The sequence below is a fragment of the Nyctibius grandis genome, chromosome 8 (genome assembly GCF_013368605.1).
Source record: "Nyctibius grandis isolate bNycGra1 chromosome 8, bNycGra1.pri, whole genome shotgun sequence".
Lineage (NCBI taxonomy): Eukaryota > Metazoa > Chordata > Aves > Nyctibiiformes > Nyctibiidae > Nyctibius > Nyctibius grandis.
The window spans coordinates 3,530,580-3,555,198 of record NC_090665.1 but is presented as its reverse complement, the minus strand read 5'-3'; the positions used below and the strand labels follow the sequence as shown (position 1 = coordinate 3,555,198).

The 24,619-nt window shown below is 41.2% G+C and overlaps 1 protein-coding gene across 3 annotated transcripts in view; it reads left to right on the top strand.

Annotated features, from left to right (window-relative positions):
- The window catches only part of SI (sucrase-isomaltase), a 48,559-nt gene extending 39,328 nt beyond the window's left edge, over positions 1 to 9,231 (top strand). For all 3 annotated transcript variants that reach the window (XM_068405787.1, XM_068405786.1, XM_068405785.1), the window contains exons 38-47: positions 1 to 35; positions 128 to 244; positions 1,628 to 1,776; positions 2,870 to 2,954; positions 3,048 to 3,104; positions 3,748 to 3,872; positions 4,157 to 4,245; positions 5,688 to 5,737; positions 7,743 to 7,913; positions 9,169 to 9,231. In XM_068405787.1, the coding sequence (XP_068261888.1) occupies positions 1 to 35; positions 128 to 244; positions 1,628 to 1,776; positions 2,870 to 2,954; positions 3,048 to 3,104; positions 3,748 to 3,872; positions 4,157 to 4,245; positions 5,688 to 5,737; positions 7,743 to 7,913; positions 9,169 to 9,231 (941 nt within the window). The remainder of the gene's footprint in view (positions 36 to 127; positions 245 to 1,627; positions 1,777 to 2,869; positions 2,955 to 3,047; positions 3,105 to 3,747; positions 3,873 to 4,156; positions 4,246 to 5,687; positions 5,738 to 7,742; positions 7,914 to 9,168) is intronic.
- The last annotated feature ends 15,388 nt before the right edge of the window (positions 9,232 to 24,619 follow it).

Sequence of the window (24,619 nt, the reverse complement as noted above, 5' to 3'; positions counted from 1 at the left end):
GCATGATGGAGTTCAGTCTCTTTGGAATCTCTTACGTAAGCTAATGACTTATTACCTTTACATTTACTTATCTTGATGCTGTACAAGAATTTATAGTATTTCAATCGGTTCATTGTTAAACTTTCAGACAGGAGCCGATATCTGTGGCTTCTTCAAAGACTCAGAGTATGAGCTGTGTCTTCGCTGGATGCAGCTGGGCGCGTTTTACCCATATTCGAGGAATCACAATGAGAAAGGAACAAGGGTGAGTCGCAGTTTTGTAACAGTTGTGAATGTCTGGGTCTTTGCAACACACACGTAGAGACCAGCCAGAACATCGCACAAGCTGGCCTGCCTCAAAAAAAACACATACCAAGCAAAAAGGATGAGAAAAGAACATGTTTGGCTCTTTACCAAATAAATAATTGTCTTTATTTACATGCTAGCTCTGCTGTAAGCCTCCCCCTCACCTGGAGGTTTTATGCCCACAGAGGGGCTGCTCTGGGGTTTAGACCACGTAAAGGGAGCTTATTCTAAGTTTGCTTTGACTGAATCGAACTCCTACGTCTTTTTCCCTGTGTGCTGTTTTTATTTAAATGCACTACACCATCAAGACTGAAATAGAAAGCTTTTATGGCAAACACACTGAAAGGAGCAAAACTGACCTTGGTGCTCTCAGCCCTAATTATCCATAATTATACAACAAATGGGAAAATGGAACAGTGTAATAAGATTCTGGAGTAAGACTCGGCAATTTCTGTGCTTTGCACATTTGCCACCATCAGATATTGTATTTCTTTTAAGAGTAAAGGAAAAGAATTGCCTAAATGTAGGTCTGTGCTGGCTAAGGACTATATTGTAGAAAGCTGTAAAACAAGATAACTGGAAAAATAAAAAAAAACAAACCACGGAAACAGCACTTCTATGGCAGTTAAAGCTTCAGGTCTAGCAGAGTAGAGCGATTTATATGTCAAATATCTAATGGATTAAAGTCTCTCTTTCAAAAACTGTGTGCTTCATCTTGCAGCGGCACACCTTTCGATAGGACTTTTAAAGCCTTTAAAAATGCAGATTCAGGGTTATCATGTTGCTTCCAGTCTTACCCAATTTGCCAAGGTATTGTTCAATACATTTAATAAAGACTGGAAGTGCTCCCTGACATCAGTCATTAGTGCTTTGGTCTCTTCTTGCAAGTCCTGAGTGCTGCCCTGCAGAAAAGAGGGATAATAAATTATGTACACTGAGATGTGTCGTGCCTTCAGGACACTTTGCATTAAACATTTTTTACAGTACTCCCCCTCAGGTTTTTCTCACCTTCCCTCTTTCTAGTTCCTCTCTTAGGGCTGACAGCGATACCAGCTGTTTTTAGTGCCACTTACTCCTTAATTCAAGAATAAATAAATGAAGGTGCTCTAGTTCAGCAGAGAAATTTCCTCGGCTTTGTCTTGCTGTGCTGATTTTGATGCACATTTGGTAACGACTGATACTAACAGGTTATGTGAAGTCTGGGGAGAAACGTAAAATGAAAGAAAAGAGATGCTAAATGTGGAGTCTCTTGTAAACATCAGCAAACTCTTTGACATTTCTTTTTTTAGGTTTTCTGAATGAAACAATCCAGCTTGACTAACAATGGTCTGTTCTCTTTCAGAGGCAAGATCCTGTTTCCTGGAACTCAACATTTGAGGAGATTTCCAGGAACGTGCTGAATATCAGATACACCCTGTTACCCTATTTCTACACATTAATGTATGACGCCCATGCCCATGGCAGCACTGTGATCCGCCCCATGCTCCATGAGTAAGTGTGATTCCTTTGCTCTCCTTATCAGGAATCTCCACTAAAAATTCTGTACTTCCAACCCTCCTAACAATAAAGTTTTCTCTTAGTTAAAGCAATTTTTATTTTAAAAAAGAGAAGCACGAGACTGAGTATATGAGCTTTCAATATCAAGTCTCACTTGAACAGCACTAGTTCTCCATTTTTCACTACGTAAAATTGAACATTAGCTTCTCCAAGAGTAATATTTAAATTTTAAAGCTCACCCTTAACCTGTTTAGGAGCAAGCAACAAAAAAGTTTCATCTGAAGAAAAGGCTAGATATGGCACTTAGTGCCATGGTCTAGTTGACACAGTGGTGTTAGGTCAAAGGTTGGACTGGATGATCCCAGAGGTCTCTTCCAACCTAGTTGATTCTGTGATCCTTGGCATACATAGAATCAAAAAAAAAACAAATATTGCAAAATAAGCTGGACAAAAACTTTAAGCAAAAAAGAGGGAATTCTGCCACAAATTATGTGAGTTTTGCAGGGAAAAATGGCTTTTTTTGTGTGTGTGTCCAAGCTGCTATAGCAGATTTTTTTAAAGAAATGCTGTTAGACACACAAAGCCTTCTTTGTTCCTGGTCAGGAGGAGTAATACCTGCAAAAGCTTTAACTCCTTCTATTAAAAGATGTAGTGTGGTACCTACGTGCATAGATTGGCTGAGGAATACAGAGTTGTTTGCATGTATTGACTTGCTTTCTTCAAATCAACTCTCTAAGAAAAAAGTGGTGCAATTTAGAAAGTGGTTCTCGGTCTGTCCACTACCTAATCTTACTATGGCTAATACTGGCCAAGCACAATGAGTTTTGTGATCTAAATACACCAGAAAGCAAATGCGAAGAAATGGAAAAAAAGAAAGCTAAGTAAGAGCTTGCATTTCTCTTGCCTTCATTTATGCATTCTTGGCAAGCATTAATTGATCTAGGAATTATTAATACTAGAATAAAGATGAGAAAATAGTAGATACTATGAACAGTAGATTCAATTACTGACAAAAATATCCTAAAGAAGGAACATTTTTGGAAAGGTTGGGCACCCAATGGCTAATCATCATTCTCTTAACTTGCAGGTTTGTGGAAGACAGAACGACCTGGGAAATATATGAACAGTTCCTCTGGGGACCTGCACTGCTCATCAGCCCTGTGATGCACCAGGTACGTTTTTAAGTACTTATGAAAACATTAGTCACTCTAGCTAAACTTCACTTTTGGATTCAAGGTTCCTAAAACACGTATGTTTAATTCCAGAATGCTGTAACAGTGAATGCTTACTTACCCAATGCCCGCTGGTATGATTACTACACAGTAAGTCATTTTAAAAATTAGATTTTATATGTCTTTTTCACAGTGCTGTTCAGACAGCAGCAGGGTGTGCTCAGAGTGGTGGTGAGGTGTGATCCCTCTCTCTGTCTTTTAGAAACTGCCATTCAGTATCAGTTCTTAGCAATGTAACATCTTAGCTGATAAAAAAATCCTCAATTCCTGTATAATAATGTAGAATAACACGACCATAGCTAAGGTAAATTAAAAGGGGAAATAATACCTCTAATCTGAAGTCCTTCTATTGACTTTTTTAACCCACAAACGATATACATAATGTCTTTGTAAGGAATGCTGGAATTTAAAAACAAAAAACAGGTTTAGCTGCATCAGCTTTCAGAGAAAATAAGAAAAGATCTGGTAACAGGAAAATCAAAAATCACTTCATTCATCACAAGTTCGTATGTCACCTGACTGATCCCTTTGCTTTATCTGCTGTCACCTATGGCGAAGACAGACTTTTATAGATATAGAATTTCAGAGTTTCTCTTAAAAAAACACATTATGTAGCTACTCCTGTAGTAACAACCCTTAATTAATGTGTGTAGCAAAAAATTACCTGTTCATTCTAAAAAAAAACCTATAAAGTGAGAGCAATTTGGGAGAAGACTTATTTTTTCATAAATAGGATGAAGATATTGGCTTTAGGGGACAATTCAGAGTTTTACCAGCTCCTTTGGAACACATCAACCTGCACATTCGAGGCGGATATATCCTTGCTTGGCAAACGCCTGCTAATACAACTTTTTACAGGTAAGATTAACTGAAAATTTAAATTTAATTTTGCACAATTACCTATCAATACTACCAGTCCTCAGAGAAGCTACCTGTATGATAGCACTGGGGCTTTACGGCTGGTTTTTGTTTTTGGTTTCCTCCTAATGGGCTCCTTTAAATTTAATTGTATGGGCTTGAGAAGATGGGTATGGGAGATCAAATGAGTGGCATACAGTATTTCTTAAAAACTTCTAACATTTTAGAAATAAGAAATGTGATTAGCTGAAGAAATTGAGGAAACATTATTCTATTTTTCATAGCCGAAAAAACCCGATGGGCCTCACTGTCGCTTTGAGTGACACTCTGCATGCAGAAGGACAGCTTTATTGGGATGATGGGGTTCGCATTGGTATGTATGATGCTTCTTGCCCTCATAAAATCCTTTTTTGCTGTGAGGATGGTCAAACACTGCAACAGGTTGCCCAGAGAGGCTGTGGAGCCTCCACCCTTGGAGATATTCAAAGCCCAAATTAAAACAGACAAAACAAAACCCAAGGATATGAACTGGGGAGGAATGAAACAAACTTGAACACCAAATAATGCTCAGTAGCTGACAAGAGCTTTTCCACCTGCAGTTTTTAACAATAACACAGCTGTCAAAGTGGAAACTCCACCAGAAGTGCTGGTGGTTGCTTCTGCCTTAGAAGTCCTCAAGTGTATCGTGGGAAGTTCAAGGAGGAGCATTAGGAGCAGATGGAAATGGTGGACTCTGGCCAAAGCAATCATATTTCTGGAGGACATATCTGAACATGCCTTCAGAGACAAAACTCAAATTAAACCTTCAGATTAGCATTATAGCAAAATGATTTGTCCTGATTCAAACTGCATAATGCTATGATTTATGGAATTAATATGTTGTATAAATGAAATCATGCCCTGGGCCTAAGGCAACACAGATAACAAAGATTTATCCTCAAACCCACGGGAACCATAACCATAGATTATGTGGGAAGCTTTAACTAATTTCCTCAACATTACTACATTTAAATCGTCTTCAGATAAGAGATACTTAAATGTCATTTATCCCTTCCATCCAGAGTGTATCACCCATGTAATAAAAATAAGCTATCACCCGAGATTACTGCAAGTAATGCAGAAAATGGTGGTGTTTTGCATAATGATGGAAGGTTGCAGGATGGTGCTAGTGTATTTTGAGGTGCTTCACACACAGCACTGCCTGTTAGCACCGGAATTCAGAAGGGATGGCTATGTTTATGGAAGTCTGATGATAAACGAAATTAGCATAGATTACAAGGTGCATCTCACCAGGATGCCTGTGATCTGTTTGCAGTAGTGTAGAAAGGCAAGAACCCACAATGCTCATCATTATCAGCCCTACTTTGAGTGCATTTAGTGCTGAATAATAGGATTGATAAAATATACAACAGTGATTTCAGAGAAGTATCAACATCTGTCATGGTCATGTGTAACTGGACAGGGAACAGAGATGGATGTGGGAAATGACTCCCATGCCTTCTTCAGTGAGAAACACTTTTCTCTTGCTGGTCTTAACACCCTTGATCTTCCTAATGCTGTTCGTTTGTCTTCTTTTGTACCTTACCTCTAAAAACGTTCATATTTTGGCCTCATTTAAACAGTATACAGTCCAACAAGAAAGTATTTTATGCCTAAAAGCATATGTCTTCTAGAAATACATAACTTAATTTATGTGCAATTCGACATACCATATATTTGTGTATAGTATATGGACACAATCCTTGAACTGAAATTTTGATAGTGTTAACTAAGGTGAAGAGCGAATACATTCTATTTTATTCTTTTTTTTAACAGATGCATATGAAGATGGTGTGTATCTGCTAACGTCATTTACTGCTAATCAGGTATGTAATGCTATCAGTTTCTGAATAATCACTTTAGGTGATTATTATTATTTTTTTAACTATAGGTATTTTAATTTGGGACTTCCTCATGTCTAGGTATCCCACCCTAACATGAATTTGTGCTCATAATCAAATAGATTACAAGTAATAGGATAAAAATGTGTTAAGAACAAATTCAAGAATGATTCTGAAGACACCAATTTTAGCACATTGTTAAATACAGTGTACCTTTATGGCACTGTAATTTCTGACATAATTCTGAAAGTACAAGTTTATTTCATAAATGACTTCTATAAAGTGAAAGCACATATTAATGCAGAACATCTGGAGCATGTTGATGGGTCAGACCAGCCATGCCGGGAAAACCAGCCCTTGCTGGTGAGAAGGAAGCTGGAGGTTGCACATAGGAAGATTTAAGGACAAAAGGCTTTGACCTGGGCTTACAGCTACAGAGAAATACCTCTGCCCAGCAACGAATTTGCATTTCTTCTCAAGAATGGGCACCTAAAATTGTTCCTAATCCTTTTTGCAAGTTCAGGTCCTCCTTGCTGTTCTCTACCCTGTTGTTCAAGCTATGTCACTGCTCCAAGAAAACAGAAAGAGAAGTTCACAGGGCCAAAAGGCGGGCATCTGTGTTAGCAGTGCATTTGCCCATGTTCAGTGTAGAATGTATTTATTGTGTGCACTCGGTTCTGGAAGGAAGCAGCAGGATACACAGTCACTGGCAACCACGAAAGAAATCACTTTCTAAAACAACAAAGAGGGGGAACAGGACCTGCCCCATTCATGAGCCCTACTCGTGCCCTCCCATCGATGTCAAACCAGAGATGTATTTGCACAAGCCCAGCCACAGCTTTGCGCAGCAGCTGGTGCAGAGTCACCGTCCCAGTTCAGGAATGCTTTTTCTCTTTATTCTTCAACACAGAAAATCTGGCATGCAATCCCGGGTAACAAAGTCAATGAACAGGAGTGTTTATTTTAGGTACTGGCATTTCTAGGATGCCAAGTTTCAATTTGTATCATAACAAGTTGAATACCTGGAATTAGATTAGTTGTAATTATGTGGACTTTGCTTTAAAAGAAATGCTTTTTCTATTGTAACAGAAAACACACTTTGTTATGTCATTCGTTTTCCAGGGTGCCAGACCATCTTCTAATTTTATCCACACTATTCATTCTTCCCACTTAATTCTGTCTTTGTAAAGTAATTGGATGTTAATTGCTCAGGAAGAGAAGTTTGTTTTGCTAATATTCAGTATTTGCAGTTGCAAGGAGATTATAAAATAACTGCACCTTTTTCTGCTCTTACAAAAAGTTGGTAAGGAAGAGCCTAGTTAAAGAGGTCTTGAATCAACCAACAGTGAAAAATATATTAAAAGTAATACCCTCTAAGCACTAAATATGCAGCATTATATCACAGCACATTTGCATGGGATCACACTTGGCCTGTGAAGCAGCAGGCACCATCTCTGGGCTGCTTAACGTGGCATCTACTGTCTGGAGACCTGCTGGACCTAGGTACCTCCTAAAGAAACTGTGTGCCCATGGTCTACGTGAAATCACAGCAACTGGAAAGGAGAGGGGACCTGCGAGTGCTGAGGGAGATGATGGGGGCAGAGGAGCTGCTCTGGGAAGGCATAAAACAGGGAAAGCAGAGCCCAGATCAGGCCTCACAGAGGCCAGCAGACGAGGCTGTGACAGCGGAGGAAGGGTTTGTCCATGCAGCACTTGCTGCCCACGTCAGGGGTTAAGAGCTTCTGGTTGCTTTGCTCCTCACATCTATTAGCCGAGTGGCAATTAAAGACACAGCAGAGCCCAGGTGCTAGCCAGAGTAACTGTGAAGAAAACTGAAGCCTTCAACATTTAGAAAGTAAATAACAACATAAGGTATTTTAAAAAATAATTTGGAAAAAAATAGGAAGAGAGGAAAGCAATTTGGAAAGCGCAAGTGGACTTGCACCAGTCTAATGACAATCTCTGATATTTTTTTTCCTTTTCCTTTCAGAATGTGTTAGATATAATGGTTTTGCATCACGGTTACACTGATCCAAACAACTTAATGTTTACTGAAATCAAAGTCCTGGGGGTGCCCACCAGCGTTAACCAGGTGACCGTATCGCAGAACGGGGGGACAATCGCATCGCCTCACGCTGTGGACTACAATAACGCCAAGAAGGTGAGATGCCATTTGCAGGGTAATGCCACCTTCACAACTGCACATGTGCTCTTAAACTTCCAGAGATTCAGCTCTCAGCTGTAACACCACATTTAAAATATATTTCAGCAAGACACATAAGGTACCCATCAGGTAATGATTATATAATGCACTGTTTAATATATAGTAAATATTGTGCAGTAAGCATGGTAGAGCTTTTAAGTACAGAAATTACTGTCAAGGAACCCAAGATGCTTCTGACAGTGGAAAAGTGGTGGTTGTGCTTGGTATCTACTCTTCCTAATAGCTTGCTTACAACCTGTGAGATCTGAAGGAAAGAAAAGCAACTACAAGTATTTTCATAGTCTCTACATGACCCCATTGCTGTCAGTCTTGTCTGACATTTTCATTTCCCAGCCCCGTTTCCCTGCCACCATTTCTTATTCTGTCATATCACATTTTGGCTGTAGGCATTGCAGCACAGGGTTCCTACAGGTACAAGTCAAATCCCACTTCTACAGTTGTCAGCATCCCTTCCACCAACTTCAGAGCACCGGGGTTTCCATCTGCGTGGGTCGTGCTGTCCAGGGCATTTCCCCTCTCCCACCTCCCTGGACAATCAAGTCAAGCACCCCTAAAGGCAGCTGAAATAAATGTGTGTAACTGAATTGCCACTCGAGATGGCACTCCTGTGGAGCACCTTTCAAATATGAACAGAACTGCTGAGGCGTTCAGTCTTGCCAGTTTTCTGGTAGAGGGAGACGGCCTCACCTCTTCTGTTACTGGGATCTTACCACCCTTCCCTGGGAATTCAATATCCCGTTAAGTCTTAGCTCTTCCTCTCTTTCATGGAAAGCCAGAACTATATAAGTTTTGTACATAATCGAAAAGATAACTTAAAAATGTAAAAAAGAATGGAAGTATTTTGTTCTGCTGTTGACTTTTTTCATGGAAAAAAGGGAAATTCATATGCACAGTTGAATTACAATATGTTCCAAGTTTTGCTGCCTTTTTAAATTTCCTTTTTTCTTAAAATAACTGCAACCTCAGCTCTAAAAGAGCCTCTGAATGAAGGGAAGGGACTAGAGCCTCATAATCAGACATCTCAAATCTATGCTGGTTAAACTACATTTACAGTGATACAAACACAAAAGGAAGAGGAATAAATTCCTGTAACCTAAGAGAATGAGAAGCCACTATCTCTATCGAACACAGAAAAAGCAGTGGGTCTCCAGGGCAGAGTTACTAATTGTTTGTTTTGTCTGTTTTTTCACAGCTCCTGACAATCACCAAGCTTCAACTTGAATTAGGCAAAGAATACACTGTGCAATGGAGCTAAAATGCCTGTAAAATAGCAGTGGCCACACGGCTGAATTTTCTCATTGTTTCAAAACTATTTTTTAATTTTTTCAATTTTCAAAGTGCCTCTTTGTCAGCTCAGAATACTTGTATAAAACCATACTAGTTACAGTCAGTTCACGTTAAGGTGCGAGGTGTATAAAGCCGTCACGTCCCAGTGTTGTTGAAGGTTACAAGGTCTCCATGTGATGCAAAATCTGTATTTTAAGCAGTATGGCACTGCAGTTAACTTCGTCTTTTAAAACTGAGAACTGAATGTAAAACTCCGTGTTTTCTCAGAGCAGAATTGCTGGCTGACTTCATGTGTGCCAAATTCTGTAAAAAAGATACAGTTGGTGCTACCTGCATGGATTTGGGGCCATAATTCTGCCTATATTTAACTTTCATCTTAATTTTTTTATTATGCCTGTGTAAATCACTACAACGCAGAAGTATTTAAGGCCAAAGTAAGTGTTTTCAGATTACTGATTTAGAACGAAGCGGTTTCAAGTTGTTGATCTATAAAATACTAAGGTACTTGCAAAAGTCATTTGAAGTTTTTTTTTTGTATGACTTTAGCCAGACATTTGTGTTCCTCAGTGTTTTGATCTAAAGTTGTAAAATTAAACCTCAAGTTTCAAGGTTAACTAATGGATTTTGGTCTCTGTTTATTTCACTGAAGGAAATGTTGTTGTATGTTTACTATAATAGTAATTCATGTTAAAGACTCTTTGTATCCCAAGAGTGCAGCTTATTACCTAACAAATTGGTAAAGCGTGTTTACAATTAAATTTGATAATGAACTGCTGCCAGAGGTAGTAGTAAACTCTAGTGCGTGTGCTTAAGTTTCATTTAAAGGCTTCTCTCTGCTTTAAAATTTTGTAGCAAAACAGCAAAGTAGCCAACATCTCATAGGTGGATCAGTGCAATTATAGGGCTGAGTTTACTGAAACTTCCCCGTAAAGTAAGAACAACATTGGCAATCCAGAGAAAATTATCAATTAGGACTAAAGTTAACCATTTTAACAAATATTTTTGTCTGAAGGAACAAACTACACCGCTCCTCCAGAGCCAGCAATGACCAGCTGCAGAAGTAAGCAGATGCAAGGACATGTCCCATCGCTGCGGAGAGGGGAGGTGCAGGTGACCAAGCCTTCAACCCATTCCTTGTCACGTTATGTCCTACCACTCTGCGCCCACCCAAGTGACGTGTGAAATACTAGGTACAGCCAAAGGCTTCCAAGAGCTTATTTTCATAATTTTTCTTATTATTAGTTTTACTTGGGGCACCTCACTGTTCTGTTCTCTCGGCTTTGAGAGGCTCAGCATATCAGCTGAACTACCTGTGTTTCAGCCACAGGGGAAGGCTTTTACTGAGTCCCCAAGATGATAATTCATGAGGAACTCGTACAGACTGTACGAGAAATCACGGCTTCAAACATGTCGGCCACCTTAGGGAGGTGCTCCCTTCTGGAGACCAAAGCAGCTACATGCTGAACTTGGGGGCATCTTTTTGCAGGTCAGTAGTAGCTCTTCATGCAATGCTTCTCTTTGGGTCAGATACGTACACATGTTGTGATACATTTCCCGCTGCAGGAAGTCCCATCAAACAAAAATAGTGTAACAACACCCAGAGGTTTGACGTAATGCTGCTGCCCATTGCACTAGAAAAGTCTCACTGAAGGCACATCTTCCCTGAAAGCCATAATGTTCTGCTTTTGCTATCCTTTTTCTGAACTTTATTGGCTGCTGTCATAATAATGTTCAGGTTTCAGGGGTCCTACACCTGAGAACAGCCAGATGCAAACAGGACCTTAGCAGTACACTTCTTTTTTTTTTTGAAAAAAATGTTCAAGTTTTAAGTAGCTCATCCCAGAGACAATCCAAACCTCACAGGAATCAGTGAGTTTCTCTCTGTGGGCTTTGGATCAACTCCTGAAAGATTAGGTCTGGTTTTTAAACCCTGTGTCTCCTGGCCCTGGCATGGGTCCCAGCATGGGTACAGCTTCATTTACCAGAGCACAAATGGCCTCTGAATCCATTGTTGCAGACCAAGAACACAGACTGGAAATTAAATCAAGGTCAAGTAAGAGGTTAATGAACTTTATGAAACTGTCTCTCCAAGCTGTGTAATTAGGAGCTGTAATCAAACAAAACCTTTGGCACTCCAGTTGCTCTAACCTCGGCATGCAAAGGACTTGGGAAACTTAGTGACGTAGAGAGATGGCACTTCCAAGAGAACGGTAGTTGTGCAGATCTCTCCAGCTTTGGCTTACATCCTCCTGCAAGATGAACAAACGTGTTATCGCTGTGAGAGCAGCAGAGACAGAGGCAATGATGTCCAATGAATCCCCCCCCAGGTGACAGCTTCTCAGGTACCAACGGATAATCCCGACTTTTAAAGAAAATCAAATATTCTTTATCCACATAGCGAATGGTTATGCTGTTTTTTATCACTGCACCAGCAAAGGTGCCGTACAAGGCTGAGCTGTGCTCCAGCTCCCCAAATCAGCCGGAGTGCAAGGCCACGGGCCAGCCAGCGATGGGGGTGCTGGAAGCCAGGTCCGTAACCCCTCCACGAATCGAGAGGAAATTACACTTCCAATGACAGGTAGCACAACCTTCTATACCTCGCAGTACACAGAATCACAGATCAATGAGGTTGGAAGAGCCCTCTGGGATCATCGAGTCCAACCATTGCCCTGACACCACCATGGCAACTAGACCAGGGCACTAAGTGCCATGTCCAGTCTTTTCTTAAACCCCTCCAGAGATGGTGACTCCACCACCTCCCTGGGCAGCCCCTTCCAATGGCTAATGACCCTTGCTGAGAAGAAATGCTTCCTAATGTCCAACCTGAACCTCCCCTGGCAAAGCCTGAGGCTGTGTCCTCTTGTCCTATCGCTAGTTGCCTGGGAGAAGCATTTCATATCCAATTATTATTAATTCATCAGCCAGCCAAGCAACTGCTGTGTTTGCCCTTGTGCACTGAGCCCACGCAGCCGACCCGAAGGAGAACGTGCTCTGACGAAACGTGGCATGTTCAGGGTTTAAGGCCAAGGTGGGTTGTTTTGTGAATTCCCACCTGGCCTCTGTGTCCCCTGCTAAGAGAGCTCTGCTTCTGGTCCTAAAGAGACAGAAAGCAGAGAAACTGAAGAACTGGGGTTTAATTTCACTCCTTTTCCTTCCTATTTCTCAAAGAGCAAGTGTGTCAGAGCTCTCTGCAGTCTCCTGCACAATTAAGGAGTTTATCTTCAGATTTTAAACATGGTCATGTGGTTGTAGCAATGCGTAGTATTCAGATCTAATTACCTTCTTCATGCTTGGAAAGTGGAAGAATCCAAGAATCCTTCAATAACACAACACATGAAGGCTGGAAATAGCCGGGAGCTTTCTTTCTAGCAGCCGTGACGTGATGAGCACCATCGAGGTGACAGCTCTGTAAATTACATCCTTGCCAGATGAGTAGCTGGAGGACATTTTCAGAGGAGTGCCCTGTAACAACCAGAGGGTGACTTACCTTAAACAGATTCTGACTCAAAAACCTATGGAAACGATAATGAAATACCAGTGTTTCCAGGATGCTTCTGGGTCAGAACCCAGGTCTCCAGGCTGCAGGGTTAACTCCTGCAGTATCACACCTGATATTACTCCTGTCTGGGAAGATGACAGAAGCTACACATTTCAGCAATGGCTTTGTTATAGCATATGCTACACAAATAGTAGGTTTTATAAATCCTTCTGCTTCTCATGGACTAAAATGAGGTCGGGATGCTCACATTTTTGCCTTCTGGAAGATGCTGCTGTGTGGCTGTCCTTCCTCCCGTCTCATGCTGTGGCTGAAGGATACTAGCAGCGAGCTGTTCAATACCAGATCTCCTCCCTTAGCTTACATCTTCCTCCATGAAACTATTGCATTTTGAAATCAGCTCTTTTTTGCTGCTAAAAAGAAGTGCCCACTTACTCCAACTTACAGGAAAACTGCCCCTAATTGGTGCAGGAAGGAAATTATAAAGAATCAGCTCACATTTGCCTTCAGTGTCACTCCAAAGGGTTTTCAAATAATGCACTTACTCACTCTGAAGGACTTCTCTTGGGTACAACGTATACGAGTGAGTGGATGGGCTGTCTGGGGGTAGAGTATCTCTGCTGAACAGGAGCAGATATTGTTGTGCTAAAGAGACATTGAAGGTCCTGAAATTACTATTCCACCAATGTAAAAGACAAAACCATGTCACACTTGGCTGTGCTTGTTCTAATGAAGCTGCCACACACGCAACTAATTGGATTTCTCCTTGGAGCCTGGGAGTAGCAGCTGGATGGCAACATCTGGCAACACGGCGGGAACGTGGTCTGCCTTGTGAAAAGCAAGTGGTATTTCACCACTCTGGATAGTACGGTGGGGATTAAGTCAAGCTTGATGGTGTTATCCCTGCTATTAGTAATATGAATATATTGCAATACAAATTGTTATGAATATTTTGAATTATGATGAATTGAAATTGAAACTTTAAAAATCAATCCAGTGGGACATAACACCTCAAATTATCCTATGTGGAAAGGTTAAGTGTTCAAATACACATTTGGTATATGCTACATATATATAGTTAATAAGTGCATGTATAAGTGTATACACTTACACACACTATATATATTCTTTAAATTATTAATATTTTAAATTCTATTATGTAAAATACTTTTTTTAACTTATTATGCAGTTATTCTCAAATTCAGTCATTTCAGTTGAATTTCTAATGCATATGAGGCATTATGCACATTATAATAATTATGTAATAAGCAATTTAGAAATGCTCTCTGACCAGTGGTTCCCTTTTAATAATCTCAAGAGACCTTTCAGACGGATATAGTGCACCATTTACTCCCACTGATATAAGCCCTACATTCAGGGTGAGGCCATAAAGCAGCTGATACTAATATATTCCAGATATTTTTAAAAACTGAAGCAATTTGCATTGAGCACTTGATGCAAGAAAGGCAAGTAGAAGTGACAGCTCATCCAAGATGGCCAAAAAGTATTCGTTAAAAACATTATTTGCCATAAATTGCCTCTTAAACATACCATGGGATAGAGGAGAGCAAATAATCTGGTCCAGATGAGTCCCTCCAGGTCCGTGGCTTTCTTTGCTGGCATGGGAAGAGCCAAGCTGGAGAATTTGCTGTGTAAGGTAGAAAATGTCCAACTTCTACGTAGAGGTGAATACCCAAACCTAGGGCTCGTCAGGACACAGCCACGGGAGCTGGAATTAAATCAGACGTGCACAGGAGTTGATGCAGCAGCCTTCCAGTTCCCTGCCTTTGGGGATTGTTCCTGTGCCAGGTGTCACGAGGACAGTTTGATTCACTTTGAAACACACGGTTAAAAAAATAACCTCACATCTGTTTTTGATATTTGGAGAAAAGTCTAGGACTGACGAGTACAATCTGACATTCTGAATCCAGAAGAGCTGCTGCCTAAAAATTATGGAGCTTGGCTTGTGTTATTTTGTCATGAATATGAATGTAATGGAGAGTAACACCCTGTGACTTGCGACTGTCATGTCTGACATAAAGCCAGCAAATGGAAATATGAGAAAGAGTTGGGCTCGCTCTCAAGCCCAACCATTGTACTTCATTCACTAATACATTTAATTCTATTGCTTATTTTTTTTAACAGATTCATCAGAAAATAAGCAGCATTTCTTAACAATATCTACACTGACAGATATATATTTAATAAATTTTATCTGTAACTTTCTGCCTCCTCTGAGAAGACCGCACAACTCAGTACATTCATTTAAAATAACAGCTCCAGCATCTCTTGTGTCCTCTCTGTTGTCTCCTGGTTGATCTACAACTCCTCGCAACATCCCGACACCTGTATCTTATCATTTGTGCTGGGACATTTGGATTAGGACAGGAAAAAAAAATCTCTGGGAGGATCTGTCCTGTTAGGAAACACTGTTGGGTTTGTTGCTTAATGGTGACACTGTTATTCACCATGCTGGGATTAATGCACTCCATTCCCTGCCCCTTGTCATCTCTTGGGGACGAGTGATGCCGACCAGGGACTTGGCCAGCGTTTGCTGACTCAGACGTGACCAGAGGGTAAAGCTAATTCACCAGAGACAGGTAAAGGGAAAGGTTTTCCTCCTGTATTAATACCACTAAATAGTATCTCCTTGGGTAATAACATCATAGCACTGTTTGCAAATCCTAGGAGAACTAGTAACCCTCACTAAAATGATTCTCCAGCAACTCAGTGAATTTGGAAACTGCTCTTGATCCGCAGATTTCTGTGCCATCGTGTGCCTTAACTCCGTGGCACAGGGAGGGGTGCACGCCTCCACACTCCCCTCTGCTTCTGCCTCTTGGCTTCAGACCATTTCTGCTCGTTGGCTTCAGATGGCAGCGGATTCTGAACTCCTCAAAGCCACGACCCAAGGCTGCAGAGTGGGATATTTTTCTGTCGCCTGCTGATGATTCATTCTTTTAAAAAAGGAAAGCAGTCTGTGGGCCACCCTACCTGAGACCCTTTGCTGGCAAGCAACAGGAAAGCTTTCCCCTCTCCTCCTCCTCCTGCGCCATCGCACCCCTGCCAACTCTTCCTCCCAGCTCCCGGCGGTCCCTTGCAGCCCCGCTCCCCAGCGGTCCCCTGGCTCCCCCCACCTCCGCAGAGGCCGAGAGGGTGAGACACGGGTTTGGCAGATGCCTCGTGTTTGGACAGGCCGGGCAGCCCCGTCCCCGGGCTGGCAGAAGGACTGACCTCCAAAGGCTAAACCACAGGGAAACGCTTCTTACGGCAGGGCATCAAAGGTTTTTCTGGTGTTTCAAAACTACACATTTCCCTTGTACTAAACAATGAATGAAAAGAGAATTTCCTGCATACACAAGCTCTCAGATTAATTTATCGCTACCCAGCATTCCCAGATTCATTTTCCGTTGCAGCAGGCAGGGACGCTCAGGAAGCACGTTGGGTTATTTTTCATACCAAGCAGCTCTTGCTTCCTCTCTACAAGTTTCCATCTGATTCCTTTAATGAAATACCTCTCACAATTGAGCTAATCTCTCCCTCAGCTCCTCCTTCGCTCATTTTCACTGCCAGCCTCTGCCTTCTGTTCACTCTGTGCTGCTATCAGGGTTCTACCTATTCTATCTAACTTTAGGAAACGACATATTTTCATGCCACCTCTACATACTGCAATTTTAAACGGATCTAATCGGTTCTGCCCTCTACCTTTTACAACTAGAAACATTTTCAGATGAAAATTGAGATATCCTTCAGTGAGAGCCTAATCTCTCACTCTCTTCCCATATAACATTTCAAGCAATAAAAAGAAAGTTTGCCTGACTTTGAGAACTTACCTACAGCACAAAAGCCTTTTACAAGACTTTTAATTGAAGCTAGACATCAACTTAGGTTACAACGTCCTATCTTCAACTTCAATAGAATAATTGCTTTTCTTGTACGTAACCTTTGATCAGCTACCTACCTTTGAACTCTTGGATACCTCTTGTTATCCTTGTCCCATTTCTCCCATAACTCTTGCGTAACTGCACCCTATAAATCAAAATAGAATTCTCTTCGGTGAAATAACTAATTTTTTTTATTTCAGTTCCAGTCACTTTGTTCATCCTTTTGTTTTTGAACGTAACCACTACAGAGATCTGGAATATAATACTGGAGAATGTTTGAACAGTTTTAAATTAAAATCAGTATTGAAAAAAAAACCAAACCCCATAAACCCTGAATCTAACGTTGAAATTCCAGATTACGTCTGAAAAGACAACTTGACTGCGCTGGACTTTGCCCAGCCGACTCTATGGTCACTGACTGGACTCACCTCCCTCCTCCACTCACCCACTGCCCTCGGAGATGGACCCCAGCCGCAATACCAACCCACCGGGCAGGACACTGGGATGGGGCAAGAGGGATCACTCTCTCCGTCGTGAGCAGAGGGATCAAGCGTCCCGCTACTGCCTGTGCTCATGGGTTGCTCCCTCCAGGTGACAGACACCCTTAAGGATGCTCCACTTCCCTGCTGGGATTCAGAAACCTCAAGAGAAAATAAACCAGCAATAACAACTAAAAAGAAAACGATGACTTACTGTTCAGCTTGACTGGTACTTGTTTTGGAATTACACCTGCTTATGTCTCGCTCTTCTGCCTCCCTCTGATCATGCAAACGATCCCTGGTGACGCACAAGTGACACACGGGTTGTTTTGGGTTGCAGCAGCCTTTACGTACACAGCTGAAGCAAGCTGCTCCTACACATGTGGCTGGATGGCGGCTGTCGCAGCGAGGGGGAAAAACAGCTCTTGAATTGCTCAAACAGAACTGCTGGGGTAAGGCAACACGCAGCTCGGTTTGTCACTTAGTCACCTCACTTCTGATGTAGGCACCAACCCCAAGCTACTCGTGTCCAGCACTTATAGAGAGCCTGAGTTCCATTTCAGAATATATATATACTTGCAAATATATAATCAAATCCTCCCAAGTTCATAGTATCACTCAAAAGAACATGTGGTTACACAAGTAATAATAATAATTTAGAAATTTAATATAAATGAAAAATTAGCATGTTAAGAATTGTGGCATGGTCTGAGTTTTTTTTCCTATCAGCAGTGCATGACTTAGAATGTTCTAAACTATTAATTACCTTGTTTTAAGTGCTTGCATTAAATGATTTCTTGCTTCAGGATAGACGCAGGTAACAATCTTCCTTATTAATACACGTCTGCAAATGAATTCAGAACAGAGAATTGAATTTCCGTATTCATAAAGCACGGATCAGTAAACAGGCATCAATCCCCTTTCCCCAAATAGTTTCAAACTCTACAGATCTGCGTGATTTATGATTCATACAGCACTTACAGACTTGGCACACATACAAAGGGTTTTTTTTCCTTTTTCTTTTGAAATATCCTTTTTCATCACATACCCCACCCCATTTCTTTCACTATCGTATCCCGAATGAAGAGAAAATATTTTCTTACCTAGTGTGCACAGAAAAATAAATAAAAAGCTGATTATAAAATTGCTCATTAATCCTTCCACATTGGGAATGGTCTCCCAGAAAATCAGAGGTACAGTCGCACGTAAGGGCAGGATACCCAGAAGGACGAAACGATGTGGAATGAAACTACTGATGAGAGTCTTGGTACACAGTGTATTTTGACACTGAAGTTATTACAGGCAAGGCTAAATATTTAATTTCAAAAGGTACACTGAATATAGCTGGAGATACCACCATTCCCTCTGTGCCTATCTGCCTTTTCCCCCGCTTACGTGAACGTGTATCAGCCTCTGAAACACTCCCAAGGACAATTTCTTCCCTGTACATGTCTTCGTTAATGCAGCATTCACACACAGAGCTTCCAAACTTTGAAATAGGAACATGGAGAAGTTCTGCTACTGAAGTGAAGTGGGAGTTGGCCTCTTCTCCCAGGCAACTAGCACTAGGACAAGAGGACACAGCCTCAAGCTTCGCCAAGGGAGGTTCAGGTTGGACATCAGGAAGCATTTCTTCTCAGAAAGGGTCATTAGACACTGGGAGGGGCTGCCCAGGGAGGTGGTGGAGTCACCATCTCTGGAGGGGTTTAAGAAAAGACTGGACATGGCACTTAGTGCCATGGTCTAGTTGACATGGTGGTGTCATGGCAATGGTTGGACTCGATGATCCCAGAGGGCTCTTCCAACCTGATTGATTGATTCTGAAATAACCCAACAGCCTCGTTCATTTTGAGAGCTACTGCTCCATAGATCAACCTAATTTTCCTTCTATTGAGGGGCAAGTTCACAAGGAAACTGTAGCATTAATGAACGACGGTGATAGAGACGGCACTAGGCTGAGGTTATTCGCCATCCAGGAGAGCTGTGCTGGTCCCTCACTGTCAGGGTTCCTCAGGATGCTCAGCTCCTCGCAGGCTCTCTTCATCTCAGCATGTTCTGCATGGCAGCACCCAGCGAATAAAGCAAAAATAAATGGTTTTAATAGAATAATCTGAAATTAAATTATTTCTGAAACTAAGAGACATTACCGAGACGATCACAGAGGAGGATCATCTTATTGAAACTAAAAATACATGATAAATAATACTGCTGAGAGGGTAAGTGAGGTGAGACTCGGGAGAGTCTGGGGCTGCAAAGTTCAATTAAATCCTTTTTTTGAGCATCTTTATGCTGGTTCTATTGTGCATGAAAACCTCAAGAGACTGCTAGTTCACGGGCCTTATTTCACCGGGGCAACACCTCCGTGCTCAGGCAGTATTTTACAGTGTGCTTTAAATATGAACGCAGTATACTACCATCGCTGAAGTACGGTAGTGCTGGGTGACGTTTCAGTCAGAAAAACCTGCCTGTACAACCGAAGGCTGTAAAAAGTGCAGGAGAGTGTGAGGAATGTTCATTTGCAGTTATAAAAACACCCATAGTTAAAATATTTTACCTGACCCAGTGATTTTTACACCTGCAGACACGCTTGCAAACGTGACTTAGCCAGGCTCACTTTAGACAAAAGTTACGTGCTCAGGTGAACCAGGCTGGGAGCCCCCGTGTAGTGTTTTATAACACAGAGCTTGAAGAATACCTCAGATTTTTTTCTTTATTCTCCAAGATGCAAAACAGGCAATGTAATGCTTTTTCTCCCAACCATGTGAACACCCCAGGAACAGGACAGCACAAGCATGTTGACAAGTGGATCTCCTGGACCTTTATATCACTACGAGGCAGCCAAACCAGTAAAGATGTAGATGATTCTGGCATGGATCCTCTGGCCATGGACAATGAACTAACCCCAAAACAAACTGCAGCACATTCAACACACTGGAATAATTCATAGCACTGGATATTATGTCCATGAGAGAAAACAAACATTTGCGTAGTTCAAACTAACGAGACAATCGAAGTCTCAGCGCATTTTATTTTGCTTTGATGGTTCCATTAAAAACTAATTTGCAAATAATTTAAAAATATTATGCATATATATACAAACACACACGCCTATGCCACACTGATACACAAATACATCAGTATTATCACTCCCCACAACTATGCTGACATGACATTATATACCTGTTGCCGTGGCAAACGACTGAATATTGGGGAGATCATTTTCCTTTGCGTCCCTGCACTGGCAGAGGTGGAGGCAGGGCCCCGGGACACGGCGCTGCAAAGAGGGGTTCAGAAAGGCTGGTGGGAAAAGGCACCAAAAGTCATTCCCCAAAGCCTCAGCACGTTGTATTTCCCTGGTGTTCATAAAAGAGCAGCTAAATGCACGTCTGTCACGGGATCAGTAAAAGTATCTTCGCTTTTTCTCAGCATTTTTTGGACGTGGATTTTCTCGTGGGGTGTAAGTCAGGCAGGACTTCACTGAAATCTCTGGAATCACACTAAAAGCCCCCCCAGAAGCAGCTGCCCACGTCTTCTCTAGCAGGGGGCTGTTCTGCCCGTTTCTCAGTCTGTTGTTTCCCATCTGCACCCTGACAGCACTTTCCAGATCAGCATTCCCCTTACGGGGTGCACCTAACGCCCCGTTATACCAGCTCCCAACAAGCTTAAGCTTTTGATATTTCTTCAGACATTTTTATGCTTTTATGACTTTCAAAAAATGAATATTGCCACCAGTCAGCGCAGGCTTTTGCTGGCAGCACCACATGCATGGCCACAGCGATTATTTCAAAAAGACCCATTCATTAATATCTTATGAGCAGAATTTTGGGTCAGGCTTTTTGCCTCTCCATAATGCATTTTAATGCATTTCTTATTGAGTCTTCCATTACAGCTCTGGAGAGGTAATTCATACTTTCCTTCTGTTCAATATTTCCTTGCAAGAGAAGAACAAAAGCTGGAATTCTCTACCTACCCCATGGTAACTCCTGTGAGTTTTTTTATTTATTACTAACAGGTGTTAGATAGGGAATATATTTTCAGGGAATATACTTTCCACCATAACATAAAGCATATTTATGAGAATACAAATACATATATGGGTCAAAAAGGAAATTATTTTTTCCTAAAATAAAGGGGGAGCAAAACCAAAAGAAGCTTTTTTTTAATGACTACACATTGAAAATGTCAAACTTTGAGGCTATGTATTTCCAACACAGATGGATTCAAAGCTCCTTTACATATTGAGCAATGAATCATAATATTCTTTTTGTTGTTGTGTAGAAACAACACCCTAGAAAGGAAATATTTTCAGCTGCTAGAAATGTGTTTTTCACATTCATGTATAGCATATACCTACATAGAATGTACCTATTATGAGAAATATTTACACACGTAGACATGCATCTACATATTCTGCAGAACCGATTATGTCTACAGGAAAATACTTAGTTACTTGACACAAGATATTGTTTTTCTCTTTTTTAATATAAAATGTGTACAATAAAAATATAGCACACTGTGATGTGCTTTCCAGCATCTATGAAGAACATTGTTTTCATACTACAGTGACTCTGTAGGAAGTTAACACGTTTAGAGATTGTGCATATTTGTTTTTATGGATATTTATGCTTAGAAAATCCACAGCTACCTCTGTGCCCTGTATCCACATACATATCTTTCCAGCTATCTGTTCAGCTGTGTAGATGTATGGATATAAGCCATGTTCTTCCCTTGGGTTTTTTGAGATAATTTTAAATAATCATGAAATTGAATCAATCAATACATCTGTAGTAGCAAGGCTTAAAATAACACATTCTTAATATTTTGGTAATTATCGTCAAGAACGATAACAAAATAAATACTTCATTTCCTATAGCCAGATATTTTACAATTTAATCCCTCAGTCCCTTTACTGCAGGTATCATGCTTTTATTCTTATTTACTTTGTAGGTACCTTATAAATATTTAATTTTCACAGGATCCGCGGAATAAAATGAGCTTTTAGTAGAAGGTGAGCGAGAAGTCATTTGGTTTAGCTTTCAGGTACAACTAAAGCTTTTATTGCCATCCCACTGGAAAAGCCAAGACACAGTAAAATGTGCGAGACGAGGCGGTTGAGCCCAGGAGGAGCCTCCTGAAATCCCGAGGGCAGCCAGGAGGGATGTGGCTGGGAAAGGGAGCAGCACCGCCCTGCGCCCCGACAGCTGCGAACGGGGAGGGGGGAAGTTTGCATGTAGTACTGTGGAAAAGTGGGAAAACCAGTAAAACTTTTTTTCTTTAATTCCAAGTCATATATTTTAACAATAGGAAAAACCCCATCCTTGTTGAAACCAAAGAATTTCAACTTCCCAGTCATCTTTTTTGTTGTCACCTTCAGAAGTTCCCAAAGACTAACAGCATTACTTCAAAAGCTGCATGATATTACAATTATAATGTTTACAAATATATTACTTTTCTTGTTTAGACAGTATTAAAATAGCCCTCAAAGTCAGGAGCCCTGGTTTATTTATGGACTGGTGAACACCTTCCACTCCCTTCAGCAACCACCTTCACCGTGATACTGCAACATCTGATACATCTTAAAAAGAAAAGTCTTCTCTTGACTTTCATGCGTGTTTACACAAGTTAACGGTGATCTGCTCATCAAACAGAGCATTAAAGTATTCCCATTCTCTTGTGGGAATTTTCCACTTTTAGTTTCATGGTATTTTCCGCTGGCAAAGGAGGAGGAAAAAAATCATTCCACCGCTGTCCCTTAATAGCTTCTGAGCACTGGCTAAGCAGCAGCCTGCCTTGAGATACTCTAGCCCTTTCTCACTTTTCTTTTCCAAATAACTTCTACAGAGTTAATAAATAACTGCAAACATCAGTGACCACTAAAAATAGGAAAAAAAAAAAGAAAAAGCCACACATAAGCCCACCAAACAGCAACAAACCCCAACAGTTTTCACATATTACTGCAGAAGAGCTCCAAATCCCTTATGTACACAAGTGAGGACCTGCGCTCAGCCCCTATAGCAAAATCCATCACACAGCCTAGCTGTCCCCCAGGCATTTCTAATATGTGCAGGTAAATATTGATAAAACATCACTCGGAGGGCCAAGATCCTCTGTCAATCCCCTCTAACTCTTGCAGAAAGGCTTCCTGGGCAGTCGCTAGTGCGAAGAGTTGAGCAGCTCTCCTGGCCTGTTGGTGAGGGACAAGTTAGCAGCCAAGTGACTTGAGGGGGGTAGAAAATCGGTGAACAAATTAGTGATACAAACCTCAATTCCATCTCACAAAAAGGTTGAACTTGCACTTCGAAGTAGCATCACGAGAAGAGACGCAGACCTTGGAGTACACATCTATTTACAGGAACACTGGATTATGTGATCAAGAGACCTGCGCAGGCTTGTTACGCTGAGTCATTGGTTTTGGTAGTAATAAATCCTACTGCTTTTCTCCTAAATATGGTGATTTTTTTTTCTTTGCCTCAGTATTGTGGAATCAGCAATTATTTGATATGCTCGCTAGTGAGCTCTTTCATCATTCCACTATTACAGCTGCCAAAAGATTTTGTCTTCTGTAAATGACACAAAGTCTGAAAAATATTGGGTATTTTACTAACCCTCTTCTGATGCGTTCTCTATGCAATCATGAAACAGCCTTAGGTTTTATACGCTGCACTAGAGGTTTTGGTCAAAATGACTACCAATCAGATTAAAAGAAATTTAAGATTAAAGGCAGTCTCCTACTAGATATTCTGAAATAATAATGAGAAAAGACATTGAAGAGGTGACCCTCCGGGGAAACCAAATCTGGGAGAAAATAATGTTTTTACAAGTAAATTTGAATTTTTATCCATGCTACAGACCTTGTATGTACAAACCCCGTCAACAGACTGCTTCATGAGGACACTTGTGTTCCTGCTCTGCTGCCTGACTTGCTTCTGCCCCAAGTTGGTCAGCCCACTTGGCAAATTGAGAGACGGCTGAAATAATTCTCCTGGGGAAAGGCGCGACATTTATTAGTCTGAGTGGAGAAAACCTACAAGCAAAAAGCCCTTTTCCGAGCAGGAACGTTGCACAAGGTGTGATGTTACTCTCACGATAGCAACAGGGACTACTCCTCCTCCCTCCCAGCCTCTCGCCACCGGGCAGTGGCGTGTCCGCGCAGACGCCTGCATACAGACCTCTCTGAATTGGGTTCTATCTTCTGCTCTAACTTTTTGCATTTTCTCTCTTCAAACTTTTTAGTGAGGTAGATTTGTACAACTTTCTCTTACAAGTAAGTGTCCTTGTGCTCTCCTACGTGTTTTCCTTGAACTTAGCAGTAATACCTTGTCTATCTGTTTGAGAGAGTTCTTAAAATTTGTACCTTTTACATGAAAGAACACTGGTCCAGCAGCTTTTTTTTCCCCACTTTTATTTCTTTCTACCATAAAACCAATCCTCCACAAACTTATCACCACTGAAGACAATAACAGAGAACAAAATGCGCTGATGGCAACTTTAGTGCTA